General features: G+C 43.8%; 1 protein-coding gene across 1 annotated transcript in view; it reads left to right on the forward strand.

Annotated features, from left to right (window-relative positions):
* Positions 1–14,096, forward strand: part of cdh16 (cadherin 16, KSP-cadherin) — a 32,064-nt gene extending 17,968 nt beyond the window's left edge. The window contains exons 12-18 of the mRNA XM_060072361.1: positions 922–1,113; positions 4,696–4,937; positions 5,572–5,702; positions 7,646–7,885; positions 12,152–12,268; positions 13,039–13,155; positions 13,452–14,096. Coding sequence (XP_059928344.1) covers positions 922–1,113; positions 4,696–4,937; positions 5,572–5,702; positions 7,646–7,885; positions 12,152–12,268; positions 13,039–13,155; positions 13,452–13,552 — 1,140 coding nt within the window. The 3' untranslated portion in view covers positions 13,553–14,096. The remainder of the gene's footprint in view (positions 1–921; positions 1,114–4,695; positions 4,938–5,571; positions 5,703–7,645; positions 7,886–12,151; positions 12,269–13,038; positions 13,156–13,451) is intronic.
* Positions 14,097–18,017: the final 3,921 nt, after the last annotated feature.

Raw genomic sequence — 18,017 nt, forward strand, 5'->3', positions numbered from 1 at the left:
TTTATGTATGATACACTCCCATCTCAGTAGCTAGCCAGGTTATGGATACAGTATATATAAATATATATATATATATATATATATATATATATATTTCAAACTTGTATTCAAACTTGTGAGATACAAGCATTTGAATTCCCATGAGTGCAATTAAGCTGTTAAGCTGTTGCACGCAATTAAGCTGTTGCACTCAAATCTAAAGCACATGCATGAACTTTTAGACAATTAGTGACAGATATGCACTGTTCTGTTGTCCTTTTCAGCTTTTATGTATACTTTTTTAAGTGATCACTTAAGGACGGTATATATACTCTGATACTTAGGGAATAACATTATACTGTGTATGTATACAATCATATAATGACAAGGTTTGTCAAATGGTATTAAACACGATCCCCGTTCCATCTCCCTCTCAATCCCCCCCCTCCCCATTTCCCTCTCCACCACCTTCAACCCTCCCTCCCATGTTCCTCCCTGCCCCTCCACCACCCCCACCCCTCCACCCATCTCCCTCTCTACCAATCCTCCACCTTCCCCCCAACCTCATCTCCCTCTCCCCCAACTCCAACCCTACGTCCATCTCCTTCTCTACCTCTCCACCACCTCCACCTATATCCCTCCCCACCACCTTCCCACCTCCACCCCATCTCCCTATGAACCCGTCCACCACCTCAACCCCTCCACCCATCTCCCTCTCTATCTCTTGACCACCTCCACCCCCCCCCCCCCCTCCCCCATCGCCCTCTTCACCTCATCCACCTCCACCCTCTCTTTCTTAACACGGCCACCACATTCACCCCTCCACCTCCATCTCCCTCTCAAACCCTCTCTAATCCCTCACCCTCCCCACCACCACCCCTACTCTACCCAACCTTCACCCCCACCCCCAATTCCCCCTTCACCCCCTCCCCTCTCCATCAGTATGGGCCGTACCACATCCCGGAGGATGCGTTGGTGGGTACCACGGTTACGGCGGTGGTGGCGGGGGATGCGGATGTAAGAGGAGGGGACAGCTGGCAGGTCAACTACCGTCTGGAGTCTGGGAACGAAGAGGACGTGTTTATCCTGGCCGTAGACCGTCACACCAATGAGGTCTCGCTGGTCCTCTCCAAGGTGAACGCAACTCTACCCCTCTCTCTCTCTCTCTCTCTCTCTCTCTCTCTCTCTCTCTCTCTCTCTCTCTCTCTCTTTCGCAGGTTCTGTCTCTCTTTTTCTAACAGATAAAAAAAATATTCATGCACAATTATACACTGATGCAATGGTCCCATTTACATTCTTATGCGATGTATCTTTCTTACACAATCATACTACTACTCAAACTCTCATACTAACCCATTCTCTACACACACTCTCACGCACTCTGACCCACTCTCTCAAAATTATTTGTATAAAGCTGCATTTTGGAAGATACTGCTAGGTAGCGGCTGTCTAAGGTCCCAGGTTGATTATCCAGGTGTTCAGATTATATTTCAGGAGGATAACAGACTAGACAACACAGGACGGTTTTTACCCAATCATGTGTGTGTGTGTGTGTGTGTGTGTGTGTGTGTGTGTGTGTGTGTGTGTGTGTGTGTGTGTGTGTGTGTGTGTGTGTGTCTGCCGGGGCGGTGGGGGGGGGGGGGTTTATCTCATATTACATGCTTATAAAAATAGATTATAAACACATTTCCCTTGCGCAGCACTGTAGATTTAAGATGTTATGGAACATAGTGAGAAATATAACGACCACACCATTTGATATGATGACTAGGGGGAATAGACACTTTCATTAAACATTCACATTCAAGCGTGTGAAAGTATGTGTGTCTGTGTATGAGAATGCCTCATTAGCAGGTGGAACCTAATAAACAGAAAGCAGATTAAAATATCAATGAAAGGCGTGAACCCGTGGTGTGTGTTATAGCTGGGCAGACTAGGATAGCCCTCTGCAACCACCCCCCCCCCCCCGGAGTCAGGCTGTGTGAGCAGACATTAACGGTTTAGCACTTTGCGACGTTCTAACGAAGCGTAAACACGGGGAGGAAAGGAATGTCTTGTCTCTTGGAGAACAACGAGGAACCAATACAGCCTGTTCTCCAGGTTTCTAATCAATCTCATATATTGGCCCGACTCCCCTCCAGCCCCTCTCTCCTCCTCCCCCTGCCAGACAGCCTTCCTGGTGACTCTGTTCCTGTCTCTCTCTCAGTCCTCATACATGAAGCTCTATCCCTTTATCTCTCTCTATCTCTCACTCTCTCTTTCTCTTTATCTCGAGAAAGAGAGAGGATGAGGCGTTTTAGCTCTAGTAATATCTACAACAATTTGAGTTGATTGAGTTTGCTTGCCTGCTTCCATGGCTCCAGCACACTGTGTTTGTGTGCAAAATTGTTTCATTGGTGTTAACATGTAGACCTGACAGGGCAGCCTGCTAAGGCAAGTAAAGAGGGCTTTGCAGTAATCGAGATGAGAAAAAACATTTGTTCTGCATCAGAGGCCACTAATAATGCCCTAATTCTCGCAATATCATGTGAGTTATCTTTTGAGTTGAAAGACACATGAATGAAGTAATAAGTTGAAATGGTGTTAGAATTTAAATTAAAATAAAAAATAACGCCTTTGGTAACCTTTGGTTTGATATTGGGGGCAATCCAGCTAATACACTGGAGAATTCCATGTGCAATATTTTCCCGGCTGCTAAACTCGTTTTTCGTCAGAAACTAGTTGAAGAAGCTTGAGTCCCATCCAGTCCTTTAAAGTGGCCAAACAATTGTGAAGAGTGCCTATGTTGCTGAAATCATCAGTCTTTTCTTTACTGATAAATATAGCTGGGTGTAATCTGCATAACAATTTTGGGATATACAACCAAAGCGCCAGATTAACCGGCCCAAAGGGAGTTCGTTCATGGAAAAGATAGGACAGAGATTGGTCTCCTGCGGCAACCCCTAGTGGAGCGAAGGAGGTCGTAAAGGTACCTACAGAGACTGACAAGCGTATATTTGAAAGATATGGCACAAACCACTCAAGGGCATTCCCTGAGATACCAGCCAACGTATTGAGTCTATTTATTAGGACGGTATGACTATTGGTATCAAAGGCAATGCGCAAGTCAAGTCAAACCAAGATGGAGTGTTAACCAAAATATTAGCAATAGCAAGGACGTGCTCGACGTCGAGATTTTCCAGTATTTTTATCAAAGGTAATTAAGAAGCCTGACATCAACAAAGACCAACTTGCAAATGGTAATTAATCAAGAACCTCCAAGAAAAATTGATTTCCAAGGGGTTTTGCAAGAGGCTTTTGTTCATAGTGCTGAACAGAGCATAGGTGATGAGAACTTTAGGGCAGATTGGTTAAAGAAAAAGCGTGAATTTAGATCTGAGATTGAGAAGTGGCATGGCTTCAGGAGTAAAAAATAACACATTTATGAACATAGTAATTCAGAAAAATTCTGCTTACAAGTTATAATTGGGTATAAGTGGGGCAATAGAGGGAAATACAGCCGACTGGGTTTGACAATTGACTTTAAACATGAGCATCTCAAAGCTCTGAACATTATGAACAGTGTTGTGTCCAACAGTCACAGCAGGGGAAAAGGTCAGTAGGGCGACAGAGAAGACGGACAAGATGACTAATGTTTTATTGAGCCTCGGTAATTACTCACACCGTTGCCACGGTTACTGTACCAAGCAGTGGGCGGGGCATTCCAATGGCTTGGAAGGGAACCAGAGGTGCTTCAGGAACACAGAAGAACGTATGTGGAAGAGGGAGGACGGGAATTCTGAAGTGTTGTTTCCAAGCAGTGTACCAAGCAGTGGGTGGGGCCTACCTAATGGCTTGGAAGTGAAGCAGAGGTGATGCATGCACACAGAAGACCATATGTGGAGGGGGGAGGGGTGGGGGGACTTCTGGGACTTTACTGATGCTCTACAGCGTCTGACGCAAATAACTAAATCACACTTTATGCCAGGAGCACTAACAGAAGTATTGTCATCTAACACACACCCACACACACACACACACACACACACACACACACACACACACACACACACACACACACACACACACACACACACACACACACACACACACACACACACACACACACACACACACACACACACACACACATATTTTACAGGATTACTCACAACCCTTCGCTGTGCTACTATCGTCTCTACGGCAACAGAGACAGGACTCAGGGCTGCAGGCCCCATCATCTTCTGTACACACTTCAACACTGCATATTATATCACTACACATGTTGCACACCTGAGCCAATGATTATTCATGTATGAAGTCATAATGGGATTACTGTGTTAAAATGTATTACTGTTTGTGTGTGTACGTCATTGCATGTTTGGGTGTGTATGTGTGTGTGTGTGTGTGTGTGTGTGTGTGTGTGTGTGTGTGTGTTTGTGTGTTTGTAAATCTGTGTGTGCGTGTGTCTGTGTATGAATGCTTGTGGATGTGTGTGTATATATATGTGTGTTTGAGTGAGTTTGAATTCTATGTATGTATGTGTGTGTGTATATGTATTTGCGTGTGTCTAAATGATTGTGTGGGTGTGTGTGTGTGTATGTGTGTGTGTGTCTGTGTGTGTGTGTGTGCGTGTGCGTGTGCGTGTGCGTGTGTGTGTGTGTGTGTGTGTGTGTGTGTGTGTGTGTGTGTGTGTGTTTGGTTTATGAATGTTTGTGTGTGTGTGTGTGTCTGGAGGTGCTGGACTTTGAGCGTGAGAGTGAGTACATCCTAGTTCTCAGTGCCCGCAACCCAGTGGCTCTGGTCCGTGGTCGCTACGGGCCCGCATCAACAGCAACCGTCTCCATCTACGTCGATGATGTAAATGAAGGACCAATCCTGTCGCAGAGCCACTATGAGGTTACGGTCAGGGAGGGGGAGGAGCCTGGCCGGGTCATTGCCACCATCCGGGGTCATGACCCTGACTCCCATCCAATCAGGTGAGCTCTACATTTGTCTCTGGAATTACCTCTACATTGGAAATGTAGGATAGCTAAGTGTTTCGGGGGTTCGCCTTAAAGTTTCTTCTTTACCTGTAGGCAACCTTCAGCCAGATGGCTATCTCTGTACCTGCTCCTTAATGACCTCAAACTAATTATCAATTGTAAGATGCTTTGGATAAAAGCAATAGTTAAAAGATTTTCAAGTTTTTTAAAGTACTTCGCCTTGTTTTTTGAAGGGTATTATAAATAAACTTTCCATGACTCTAGCTAGGGGAATACAAAGTGTTCTAATTCAGGACAGGGAAGCCCCTTGGATTCTGTCATACTGGGTGAAATTATTTTCACCCAGTTTATTTGACGCTACAGGAAAAACAAACATTAAGCGTCATACAGAGAGTTTGGCCCGCTCACTATTCCTAGGATTTGCACCAAGCAAAGTGAATCGTCTTTTACTTTTTATCTACCACCACACATCTTAAACAAACTCCCAGAACATGTGAGGTCCGCGTCTATGTTTACTTATTTGATTGCCCTTTCAATAATTAAAAAAATAGGACTCCCGCCTTGACAGTGTCTCCTGTTCTCATCCCAGCCGGTCTAAAACGTTCTGCTCCGTCCCCCTCGTGTCCAGATACTCCCTGAGAGGAGACACAAAGCGCTACTTCTCCATCGGGAAGTATTCAGGAGAGCTGAAGACAGTGCAGGCGCTGGACCGAGAGGAGAACAGCACCTACACCATGGAGGTCATCGCTGTGGACGGACGTAAGAGGGCTGCCCAGGAGGAGAGCTTTTGCATGACCAAGACTAAATTAAGATACTAGAAAATTATTATGAATAGTTAATCCAAGATTGGAAATACTGGACAGTACAGGACAGTGGTAGTACTCAAAGGGACTTGCAGTGAATTCAGTGTTAGGTCATTAAGGGGCAGGTATTGGTTAGACAGTGAATACAGTGACAAGTCATTGAGGGGCAGTTAGGGGTTGGACAGTGAATACTGACCCAGGTCATTAAGTATTAGGTAGGGGTCAGACAGTGAAAACAGTGACAGTTCATTGGGGGGCAGGTGGGGGTCAGACAGTGAATACAGTGAGAAGGTTATTAAGGGTCAGGTAAGTGTTAGACAATGAATACAGACACAGGTCATTAAGTAGTATGTAAGGGTTAGACAGTGCAGTGACAGGTCATTGAGGGGCAGGTAGGGGTCGGACAGGGAATACAGTCATAAGGTAATTAAAGAGTAGATGGGGTGAGACAGTGAATACAGTGACAGGTCATTAAGAATCAGGTAAGGGTTATACAGTGAATACAGAGACTGGTCATTCAGCTTGATGCAAAACACCCAATCACTGGACTATCCTGCCCTCAATGTGATGTCATATCAGGATTATTTACCATCTGTAAAGTTTCCGATAGATGAAATGGTATAAACAAAACGAAGAAAGAAAACATAAATTTAGCAGCTGTAAGTTATGAGTCTGAATACTAATTGAACCATGTAGTTATAGCCGTGCTGACGGTATCCACTTGTCATGCACTAGAAAAGCTCCATTGCTCATGTAGCCTGTTCCTCGGGTCTATTTTTACACTTAAGATACAATTAAGAGAAACCTTGAGGGGCGGGAAAGGGCTAGCGGCAGCTTAAGTGGTCGCTTTCACAAAGAAATCAGCCAGGTACCAACGTCATCTTACTCTTCCATAGACAAGATGTATCATTTCAGTCATCATCTTTGCTGGCGGATCGCGCGTCAAAGTCTTCCAACCAATGCATCCCAGACATTAGCTATGGTTCAGCTGAGTTTAAAATGAATCAGTCTCGATGCCACGCAACAACACATGCACAGTAACACATCATCGCCTGACCCAAACACAGGACCCATTTCTTCCCCTCGCTTTGTTGGTTCCTCAGGGTAAATGTGGAGAGTAGATCTCGCACGTTGTTGGTAGTGTCTTCAGACCAGGTAATGGGCACAGAACCTGTGACATAGAGACATCTAAACATCTGAACTAGGAGTCTTGATAATCATCATAGCCTGCTGAGCTGATTATTGCGATTTAGGACGAGTTCATGCCTGTTGGTCTTACTTTGTACACTAAAGGTTGACATTACATGGTGTACAGTTACATACAATTATATACATGGAAAGATTCCAATCTTGAGGTCCAATTATCAAAAAATAAATGTAATAAATACATAGGCCTAATACATACAAATTAAATACTTTATATAGGTCTCCATGGTTCTTCTAACTCACCTTTATAGGGGCAAAAGTGGGTTGAACTGCCTTACCTACATGGGTGGCATACTGTGATCAATGATCATGCATTAGTATGATGTAATATTTTTACTTGGTGGTTCAAGCTGAGAGCATCAAGATCCTGTAGGCTGCAGGATCTAAGACTAAGACCTTATCACAAATATCTTTCCAACACCAGATCAATATTCTAAGCGCCCGTTACCACCTTCAGTGGAACCAGCAAAGGACTGTCTACTGATATTACAAGGGGGATTGTCCACCAAGATGTATGATAGATCAATCAACTTCACTGTCCAGCTAACATCTGTGTTTGAAACTCCCACTTGTGACCCCCTACAGGGTTGATTTTGAATTGCCATTTTTACCCAAATAGTATAGAAAGTTTGATTGATTGGTTGATTGATTGATTGATTGGTTAATCAATTGATTCACCTTTCTACCTGCCAGGGAACGCAAACCTGTCAGCATCCACGCTGGTGACAGTGCAGATCCTGGACGTAAACGACAACAGTCCGGTGCTGGTGGGCGACTACTCCTGGAAGTACCTGTGTACCCCCCGCTGGGAGGAGCAGGCGCTGGTGCTGGCGTCACGAGACAGCGACGGGCCCCAGCACGGCGGGCGCCTCAACTTCTCCCTCCGCAGCGATGCCACCGTGCGACGCAACTGGAAACTCACGCCTATCAACGGTGAGCCCCACAATGTAGCCACGAGGCCCAGGGTGTAGTGGTGATCACCATGGTGTAGTGGTGAGCCCCAGGTGTACTGCTGAACCCAAGGGGGGTAGTGGCGAGGCCCACAGTGTAGTGGTGAGCCCCACGTGTAGTGGCGAGTGCCACAGTGTCGTTCTGAACCACAGGGTGTAGTGGTGAGGCCCGCTCTGCAGGGGTGAGCCCACGGAGTAGTGGTGAGGCCCACGGTGTAGTGGTGAGGCCCACGGAGTAGTGGTGAGCCCCACGGTGTAGTGGTGAGGCTCACGGAGTAGTGGTGAGCCCCACGGTGTAGTGGTGAGGCCCACGGTGTAGTGGTGAGGCCTGTTGTATTTCATTTGTGTTGCCTAAATCCTCCATTTCAACACACATCGAGATTGATCACAGGATTAATTTCACTGAACATTGACAACAAGACTTTTGCAAAATCATATTTGCAAAAAGTCAAAAGTGAAGGCACGGTGAATGCATCCTACTAGCACCACAAAACCGGTGATCCCGGTTGGGGGGGGGGGGGGGGGGGGGGGGGATGTTCGTCGACACGACGAAACACTGGCGTCAACCTCGCTCACTCATGCTCACTCACGCTCAATCACTGGCTTTCATAGCTCACCATGGCAACCACAGCCTCTGGTGGAGGTTGCTGAAGGATGTGGAATTGAAAGCTGGGTTGCTGTTGGTCGAGATGGCAAAGGGTTGAGTCACTATGAGTGCGCAAGCCTGGACCCATTGTATGACAATAATGACGTGTTTGCCAGCAGCAGAGATAATTTATCCCCTTCTTGTTAACCACAGCCGTGCCCATGATCGTCAACAACTCAGGTGGATGAGGCTGTAGTAACAAACCAAAAAAACATACATGTAAAACTGTATTTTATTGTAAAACTGCATTTCTATTGATAACATTTCTTATCAACCTGTCTTGTAATAAAAAGGAGAGAACCGTCTTTCTTTGGTGATGAGGTCAGAGGAGGCGAATGCGGTGGTTGGAAAATAGAGGCAGTGATGCAGTGATTTGGTTATTAGTGTTTTTATTAGCAACGTCTTCCATGAGGTCACTGAGAGAGGAAAGAACAAGGTGACCTGAAGGACAACATGTGGACTCACATTGCCAAAGAAAGTGTGCAATGTGTAATAGAAACTGACAAAGAATTGTGAAAGCACAGCTGTATAACATTGCAACCTTGCAATCCAATATATAAATCAGAGTAGGAACAATTAACTTCCAAAATACAAACAGAAATATGGTGCTTTTGCTGTAAATAAAATCTATATACAGACAAGTACAAATATAATTTGAATACAGTTACCTTTGCATTCAAAGGGAAGTGTTTGGTTTCTCTGTACAGTATGTATATGTACAGCGATCAGACTACCCATCAACCAAAATTGTGGTACTGCTCCCAAAGGTGGCGTACCACAATTTTAAATAATATTTATTTTATATTATTTAAAATAAAGTATGAATTAGCCTTATTTCTCCTGACCAGATTGGCCTGGACTCAAAGTTCTTTCATTATATTAATCTCTAAAATCCGATGCATCTTTTTCAACCTGGTCTTCTGCTCTAAAAAAGGTTACTTTTCCCAAAATATCATGTGATCATTTTGTTATTGTACTATTGAACTAATTATCATTAGGTGGATACCATTAACAGTGCACATTTTCAGATCTGTACACTTTTAAGGAAGCCCTTAATTATCTTGTGAAATGTGTGCTTGGAGTTTTCTTGCTGTTGTGTGCTTATCAATATGGATATTCTGGAATTTAAGTGTCTCAACAGGATAATGCCTTGTACTGGTGATCCTTAGGTTGAGAGTTTGAATCCTGATTAGAGCATGCTGAAAATGAAAATTCTGCCATTGCTCTGCAGCCCACTCACCTGAAGGTCGAAGCACAGTATGGCATAACATCGATCCTTCATAATTATATGTCATATTTATCTATCTTCCATTACTGTGTTTTGGCACTTTTTTCCTTTTGCTCGGACCCTGTTAATCACTGCTTGCGTTTATATTTGTTATTTGTTTTTATTTATTTGAATAGTGTTATAATTATGTTAAAATATGATCTGTTGTACGATAATTTGGTAAAAATGTGTTAATTGCTTTAGACATTATTTGACATGAGGAAATGTAGAAGTGTGGGATTGATGATCAAACAGAGGATATTCCTGAGGTAACTGTTGATCCAGATCCCACGTTAGCTGTTGGGGTCAAATCTGTCTAAACATTGGTGGCGCGTCACCACAGGTTGTTTTCAAGTGATTTCATATTGTCGTCCATTTCTTATTGTTTGGGTGTATTCTCTCTCTTACCCGCTCTCTCTCTCCCTCTGTCCATCCCTCTCCATGTCTCTCTCCCTCTTTCCCTTCTCTCTCCATTTCACTTTCCCCATTTATCCATACAGTATCTCCCTCTCTCCCTACTTCCTCCCCTGTCTCTCGCTCACTTTCTCTCTCTTTCCAATTCGTCATCTCTCATCATCTCCTCCAAACATGGCTCTTCGTCGGCAGACATGTGTAAAGTTATCATCTGTTCTTCTGACGTTTGATCGTTTGGTCTCAGTCGATGCAGTAGGTTATTTCTCCATCATTTCAAGTTTTCTTCAGTGCTTTGTTCAGGCAGCTATTGACGGAGACAGAGCTATATCCAGTAAGTCGTTTGGATGACGTCTGCGGTGTGTCAGAGTGTTGCTTTTCTCGCTTTGTTTCCAATTGCCATTGATCGTCTCTCTGACTGCTTACTGCTTGCACTAAAAGAGGAACAGTCCCAGTGAGGGCTACACACGTGTGTGTGTGTGTGTGTGTGTGTGTGTGTGTGTGTGTGTGTGTGTGTGTGTGTGTGTGTGTGTGTGTGTGTGTGTGTGTGTGTGTGTGTGTGTGCATGTGTGTGTGTGTGTGTGTGTGTGTGTGTGTGTGTGTGTAGACACCTGTAGTCTCGGATGAAAGGTTGAAATCAACATCATCATCATCAACATGCAGCTGTTAGACTGGTCAACATCCTCCCCAGGAGGGAAGCTTCCTGTTACCCCTAGCTAGCTACAAGTCTTATTCCCCAGCTAGCAGCCGGCGGCAGCTCCATAGCTAGCAGCAAGTGCTAGCCCCCCATTGTCAGAACTCGTTAAGATATAGAGTAAAGGTCAAAGACAATCAAAGCGCTCTGTTCCTGAACACTAATAACTGGAACATGCTGTCGGTTTTGAGGTCCTACGGGAACTCCCGGATTTAGATCTATGTTAAAAACTCGACCACCACTATATCCAACCTTATCTAACAGAGCTGTTCCTGGACACTTGGGGAGAACACAGAGAACCAGGCACTGGGAGTGTACTGTGCTGGTGGGGAGATAACGGTCACTCTGGAGGTGTGTAGCAGATCTCCACTGTGCCGACAAGCTAATGGAACATGAAGGGGAAGCGAGGGGAGGGTCGGAGCTCGGGGTCGGGAACCCCGAGATATGACTACGCACACGGTTCCATAAAACCTTGCTTCTCCACCGTGCCGCCGCTGCTCTCACGTCATAAGCAAAGCACGGGGTCTAGGAGCCGATGACTGTTGAGATTAGATAATACTTGTGTGTATATACGCAGATGCTCATGTGTATATACACGCACAGACGCATGCGGCCGCATTAAATACAAACATGCACATTCACCCGCGCAGTGTTCAAGCACATTCAGACGTGCATGTACTGTGACACAAGTCAGACCCACTCATCTACACTCAATGCAGGTACACTGTGTTCATGCACACACATTCAGGGAGCACACCTATGTTCCCCGGGTCCTATGTTCCCCGGGTCCTATGTTCCTCGCTGTGTATGTGACCGGGGAACATAGGATCCGGAGAGCAAATCTTTTTGTCGTAGGATGGTCGGAGCAAGTGCCGCCTTTTTCGCCTCTGATTCGCCTGTGATTGGTTAGAATGGCTCTCCTCCGATTGGTTATGGTTAGGGTTAGGTTTAGGGTTAACCCTCACCCTAACCCTAACCCTAACCATAACCATAACCCTGACCCTAACCCTTCGCACCCGGGGAACATAGGGATGACCCCCACATTCAGACCTTCGGCCATGCCTTCTGCCTACACATATTTATTTGTTGTAATACGTCAAGCATTAACTGCATCTCTCCTCTTGGGTGTTTTTGAACCAGTATAACCAATTCAACCGGTGCAAACAGTATAACCAGCTTAACCAACAGAACCATTGCAACCAGTATAAACCAGTGTGTCTCTCCCCTCCAGACACCCACACCAACTTGTCTCTGAACATCCCCTACCTTGCTCCGGAGGTCTACACTGTCCCCTTCACCATCTCCGACAGCAGCTCCCCCCCACGGAGCACCTTCATCAACCTACCAGGTGCCTCACCTCCTCATGCTATCATTCTCTCATCCTCACACACCTATCATCACCCCCCCCCCCCCCCGCAGCGCCTTCGTCCTCCCCTGAGGTACCCCACTCTCCCTCCCTCCCTCCCTCCCACACCTTCTCACTCCCTCTGCTCCCTCACCCCATCACACTGCCTCTTTAACCAACTCACACGGCTTCTCTCACCCGCTCATCCCATCACCACGCCATCTTGCTATCTCACCCTCTCCACTTGGTTTTTCTCACACTCTGACTTTGCTCTCATATGCTTTCACAATCTCAGACTACTCTACTCTTTTACCCTTCTCAAACTGTCAATCTGCTGTCTTGTCCCTCACACTTCCATTCCATTACACTGTCACTCTGCTCTTTCGTTGCTTCTCTCACTCTCTCACACCAGAATACCAAACATTCCTATTTTAGAAAAACAACAACATTCCTATAGTTAAAAATGCCTCAGTTACTGGAAGTTTTCATTAAGATAAAACACAGGGCGTTAACCTCTGCCAATCATGAACCCTTGATTACCATTGGATCTGCGTTGATATAAAGGTCATCATACTTGAGGGAAAGGTTAAAACAGTGTGAAACCACTGAGGGACTGCACAGTAATCAGACACAGCAATGTTCCTCTAGCTATTATAAACAAACAGTGGAAACGCTTAGGATGTAATGTACACCCTGACCCTGTTGGTCACCGGGAGCTGTGCATCATTGTTTCTAAAATGTAATGCTACAACTTGTTGTTGTTCCTGTGCTAGTTACCGTGTGTCCGTGTAACATCCGAGGGAACTGCAAGATGGCGGCAAAGCAGCTGGAGGGGATGCCCACAATCCAATCTGCTGTAGGGATCTTGCTGGGGACCTTTGCCTTTATAGGTAACACACACACACACACACACACACACACACACACACACACACACACACACACACACACACACACACACACACACACACAGACCCCCTGCCTGACCCTAACCGTGGTCACTCTGTGAATTAATGTGTGATTGAGAATGTAAATGACTTAATTTATTGTCTGACAGATACATGTTTTATTGAATACATCATACATTTATGCTGTATTGTTGTTGTACTGTTTTGAAATCTTAAATGTAATTTTCGAGACTTTATTCCTAGATCACTGCAGCCTGTTCTTTCTCTCTGTCTTCCAGGTATTATCCTGGTGGTGATTTTTGTGCGACTGTCCTATCAGAACCCCAAACGGCCCAGCAGGACCAGCCAAGAGAGAGTCCCCCTCAACATCTCACTGTGACCAGGAAGTGAAGCCACAGATCATAGGTTAAAGAAGCAAACACAAAGGATGTCCATATCAAGGACACAATCTCACATGCTCATTTAGTCCTTTCATGTCAGGGATGTCGGGAAAACAGTTATAGTAATAGTAATAAATAGTCGATAGTGCTTGTCAATTTTAGGATGAATATTATTTTAAATGTTTATTGGTCAAAAAGATCCAGACATATCTCCAACCGAAACAAGAATAGGTAGTTATTCAATTTGTCCAAAATGACCCGTAAGAGTGTTCACTGGTAGAGACAAATGACTGGTTGAACAAAATCTGTATGTCAGATTTCTATCTGCCAAACCAAATGGGTGACATTTGTTTTTCATTTGTCTTTTAGATAATATTTCTTGCAAGAAATGTACATTTAACTTCATTTACTTTGTTCAGTGAATGTACATCATCTTTTAATCATTATCTTTGCATAGTGTAGTCTTCTGAGCTGTTAAGTGTTATTTGATGTAACTGATATGTTCTTTCATGTTCTTTCATAAAAACATTGATTTTCAATTGACCAAGGGATGACATTTCTTCTTCTTCTTTGGGACGGACTCGGCTGACTTTTTTAAACATTCCAAAGCCTCATTTTATCAATACATTTTTCCTTAAGATTATCATCAGAACTGAATAGTGCTTTATAGGTTTTTGAGGCATGAATGCAATCAATAAATTTAAGCAGACGAAAAATATTTATGCTAAAATTATCAATTTGGAGGCTCTAGCCCTGCATGAAGAGTATACTTAGAACCTGACCGAGGGGTCAATGATTTTTTGGAGTGAGCTAGAGATCTGGGGTATGAAGGAGGGCCACATGACATGTATGACTATAAATGTTGGGCTTTAGCTCTACATGAAGTGACTCACAAAACATCATCAAATGTGACATTAAAAGTATTGAAAACAAAAGGTTTTGCATTCAGATCACTCTGTGGAAATCTCTAAAAAGGCGGCGCTTCACCAGCAAACACACATATGGGTTGTTTTGGGTCGTATTGACAACCTACATATCGTTTAGGTTGGAGATCTCATCTCAATTATCAGCTGTCTTGCTGTAATGGTTTATTCATTTCTTAAATTTGTGAAACCAACACGCGAGAGTTGTGATGCTTTAATCTGTTAGTTCTCTGCAGATCACATCTGGTGTCACTTGCTATAATGAACAATAATGCATATGATTATGAAATTCTCACTTGTTTGTTGTTATCAATGAAAATAATGAATTTATTCATTCATTTATTTCTTGAGAACAAAAGAAGCTTGTGAATTGGGTGGAAGTTGTATTTATTATCTGCTATATTCAAAGAAGAATATATTGGCTTAATGCACACCGGTGCTATTAATAGATCTCAAACCCAATGACCAACAGCCACTCGCCCGGGCAGGCCATACCATAGACAAAGAACAAACTGTCTTTCATACTTGAGTAGAGATCTTCCTGTCTGTAACCTAGTCCACTCTAAACGCTTCCTCTGAGCGTTTGCCTCTTTGTTAGGCTATTAAAGGGGAGGAGAGCTTTCTGTACGGCCTAAGGCCGACTGTGTCATGCCCATCAAAGACTCTTCAAAATAAAAGCTCTTGATAAACTGGAGCATGTTCCCCTGAGGCCATTATGTCACAGACCTCTGGTTTAGCAGCAACACGCTTCAATCCTGAAGTGAGCAGGGAAGGGGATTTTCTCTATAAGTAACTAACACTGAATTTCCTGCGTTCCAAATAAAATATACAACAGTGTACGTTAACTTTTACTTCCGTTTTTAACTCCAGCCCTCCAGAGATGAGGTGTGTTGTCAAATCAAGGCTATTTATAGCCAGCCTCTTGTAAATCATAACATTTAAATATAATGGTTAGTCTGTGTGTAAGAAGCAGAGGCAGAGATCTTTATTAATCCCAAAGGAAATTGTTTGTCGCAATTGCTCTTCTGGAGATGGAAAATAAGAATAGATATATGTTAACGTCTTGCAGGCACATCGATTAAATATGGCCTTTTGAAAAGAAAAAGATGGATGGATGGATTCCCTTCTAGAAGTATTCTAGGTGGGATATTTCGTCCTATATTGCAAGAAACATGCAATTGCAAATGGTACACAGTCCAAATGTTGTGTACTTTAGTAAACCTAAAGTATTAAGGGTTTCCAAAATACCTGGCCCTTCTCTCGCACACATCGCAAGCCCGGTGTCCCTTCATCGGGTCGTCAAAAAGCCTCGGAAACACTATATCACTAAAAAAAGGAGGGGCTTATTCTACTCCATACTCAGTCGACACTTATTCCTAGAGCAACTGTGCACTTTGTTCCGTTGTTTTTGAAACTTGGTCATTCAGCTCCAATGCTTGATTGATTGTGTTGATTGTTTTCAGCCTCACTTGTAAGTCACTTTGGATAAAAGCTTGCTTAATGATTTAATGTGAATGTAAGTTTATCTGGCCTCTCCAACGACACCGAAATTAATGTTCAGTAAAACAGGCTTTATAAAGCTGGTTTAGTTCAGAATAGGTTAGATTAAACTAAATTAAATTGTATTCTCATTGTGCAGTGCAAGTATAACAGAAACCGAGCATCCAATCAGATTGTGTAAAATACGCATGTATATTTAGCAAAAGTATTCAATATCATATAAAAACACAAACACTTGAACTAATGTATAACGTAACGTCATTTTGAATGAGTGCACACAATAAATGTAATGGTCACAACCATCACACACAAATCCCCCTTTACCACGCCGACCCCCCACATGCACACACACACACACACACACACACACACACACACACACACACACACACACACACACACACACACACACACACACACACACACACACACACACACACACACAGACACACACACACATACACGCTGGATTACCAAAGAAAACTAAAGCTTAAATGCAGTAGTGGTTGTGTGCTCTCTGAAGTAATCCAGTTATTCATATCAGGTGTGTAAATCTGCTGTGCGTCTGACACAATCTCATGTGTGTTTGTTACAGCGCTGCCATGACTCTAAATTCTTGATTGATGAATGACAGAGAGAGTCCATGTTAATTTAGCCCATTTAATCCTTGTCCTAGAATGTGGTGTTTTGCCGAATAAGCAATCATTCAGAGATGTCGGGAGAGTTTCCCCCTCTCTGGAATGTCATCGATAGCTTTGAGAGCAAGGTGCGAGCTATTATCTGGCTGCCTAACCGTAATTAGGTTGGAATAATATAAAATGGCTCCAATTAGATGCGTTTCGGAAAGGCCAGTGGAGCTCAGACTTTTCCATGCACGCGGTAAATTGATTCCTTGACGATAGGAACGATAGACGATAGGGTTAAAACAGTTCCAGTGAACTCAGGAGTGCAGCTGCATTATTCAACCAGGTGGGACTCCCTCCAGAATCCCTGGAGCTTTTGCACAAAGATGACATTTCCTGACTCCTATTGCTCAGTAGTAAAAGAAAGTTATGACCTATTTCTATTCTCACTGTAAACTGATATTTACTGTGTAATACCAAATGTATTATCTGTTATCTGTCATCCCATCCACCAGAATACGAACACAAAACACAAAAAAATATAGAATATGGTTTGAAACTATATATTAAATAGGAATTATTATGTTGAACCTTAGCCACAAAATAGCAGTACAATGACAAACAATTGTGTTGCTGTAATACAAGTAGTTCAATAGATCAAAAGGTGTGTTGAAGTAAACTTAATGTCATAGGAAATAGTTGAGGCTGAGTGAGGACAGCTTGATTGGCCAGCATCCAGGGGACTAAGGACAGATGTGAGCAAGTTCCTCCCAGAGCCTCTGCCTCTTCCATCAGCAGGTTGACAGCCTGTTTACTGGCTCATGCTATTGGATGATACGCTTGAGATGAGAGTGACGCAAAAGGGCAAATATATAAATGGAAGCTATATTTAAACAAGTGGTTTGCAGTCTGTTTAAAATAAAAGCTTAAGTATTTAGTAGTTGCTCACCGTTTTGAATCCAAGTCAATATCTTTGTGTGAGCCTAAACATTGTTTAAGAAAACGGTAGAAATAGAAACACTTATTAAAATTCCACCACGGCTTGTGTTGTCTTTAACAGCAACTTCAAGGAAATACTGTAACTGGTCGGAAGAGAACCCAAATGCAGCACACGTTGGCAGGCGGTAATAACTTTTATTTAATACGCTCTTAATGGACAGTTTGAAGATATCACATTGGGGTAAACTTGTGGGTAGACACGGAGTGTCCTGGGAGGACACACCTTGGGAGCCGGCAGGTGACAGTACAACAAGCAGGGGTGCGTGGCAAAGGCAGATCCGTTTTCGGGGGCGGAAGGCAGGGTCGATCACCGGGACAGAGACATAGCAGGCAGGTCGGGGACAGGCAGGGTTGATACCGGGGAATCAGTCCGGAAAACGCTGGAGAGACTAGTATGGATGACATAGTACAATCTGGCA

This window comes from Gadus macrocephalus, chromosome 14, assembly GCF_031168955.1.
Source record: "Gadus macrocephalus chromosome 14, ASM3116895v1".
Classification (NCBI taxonomy): domain Eukaryota; kingdom Metazoa; phylum Chordata; class Actinopteri; order Gadiformes; family Gadidae; genus Gadus; species Gadus macrocephalus.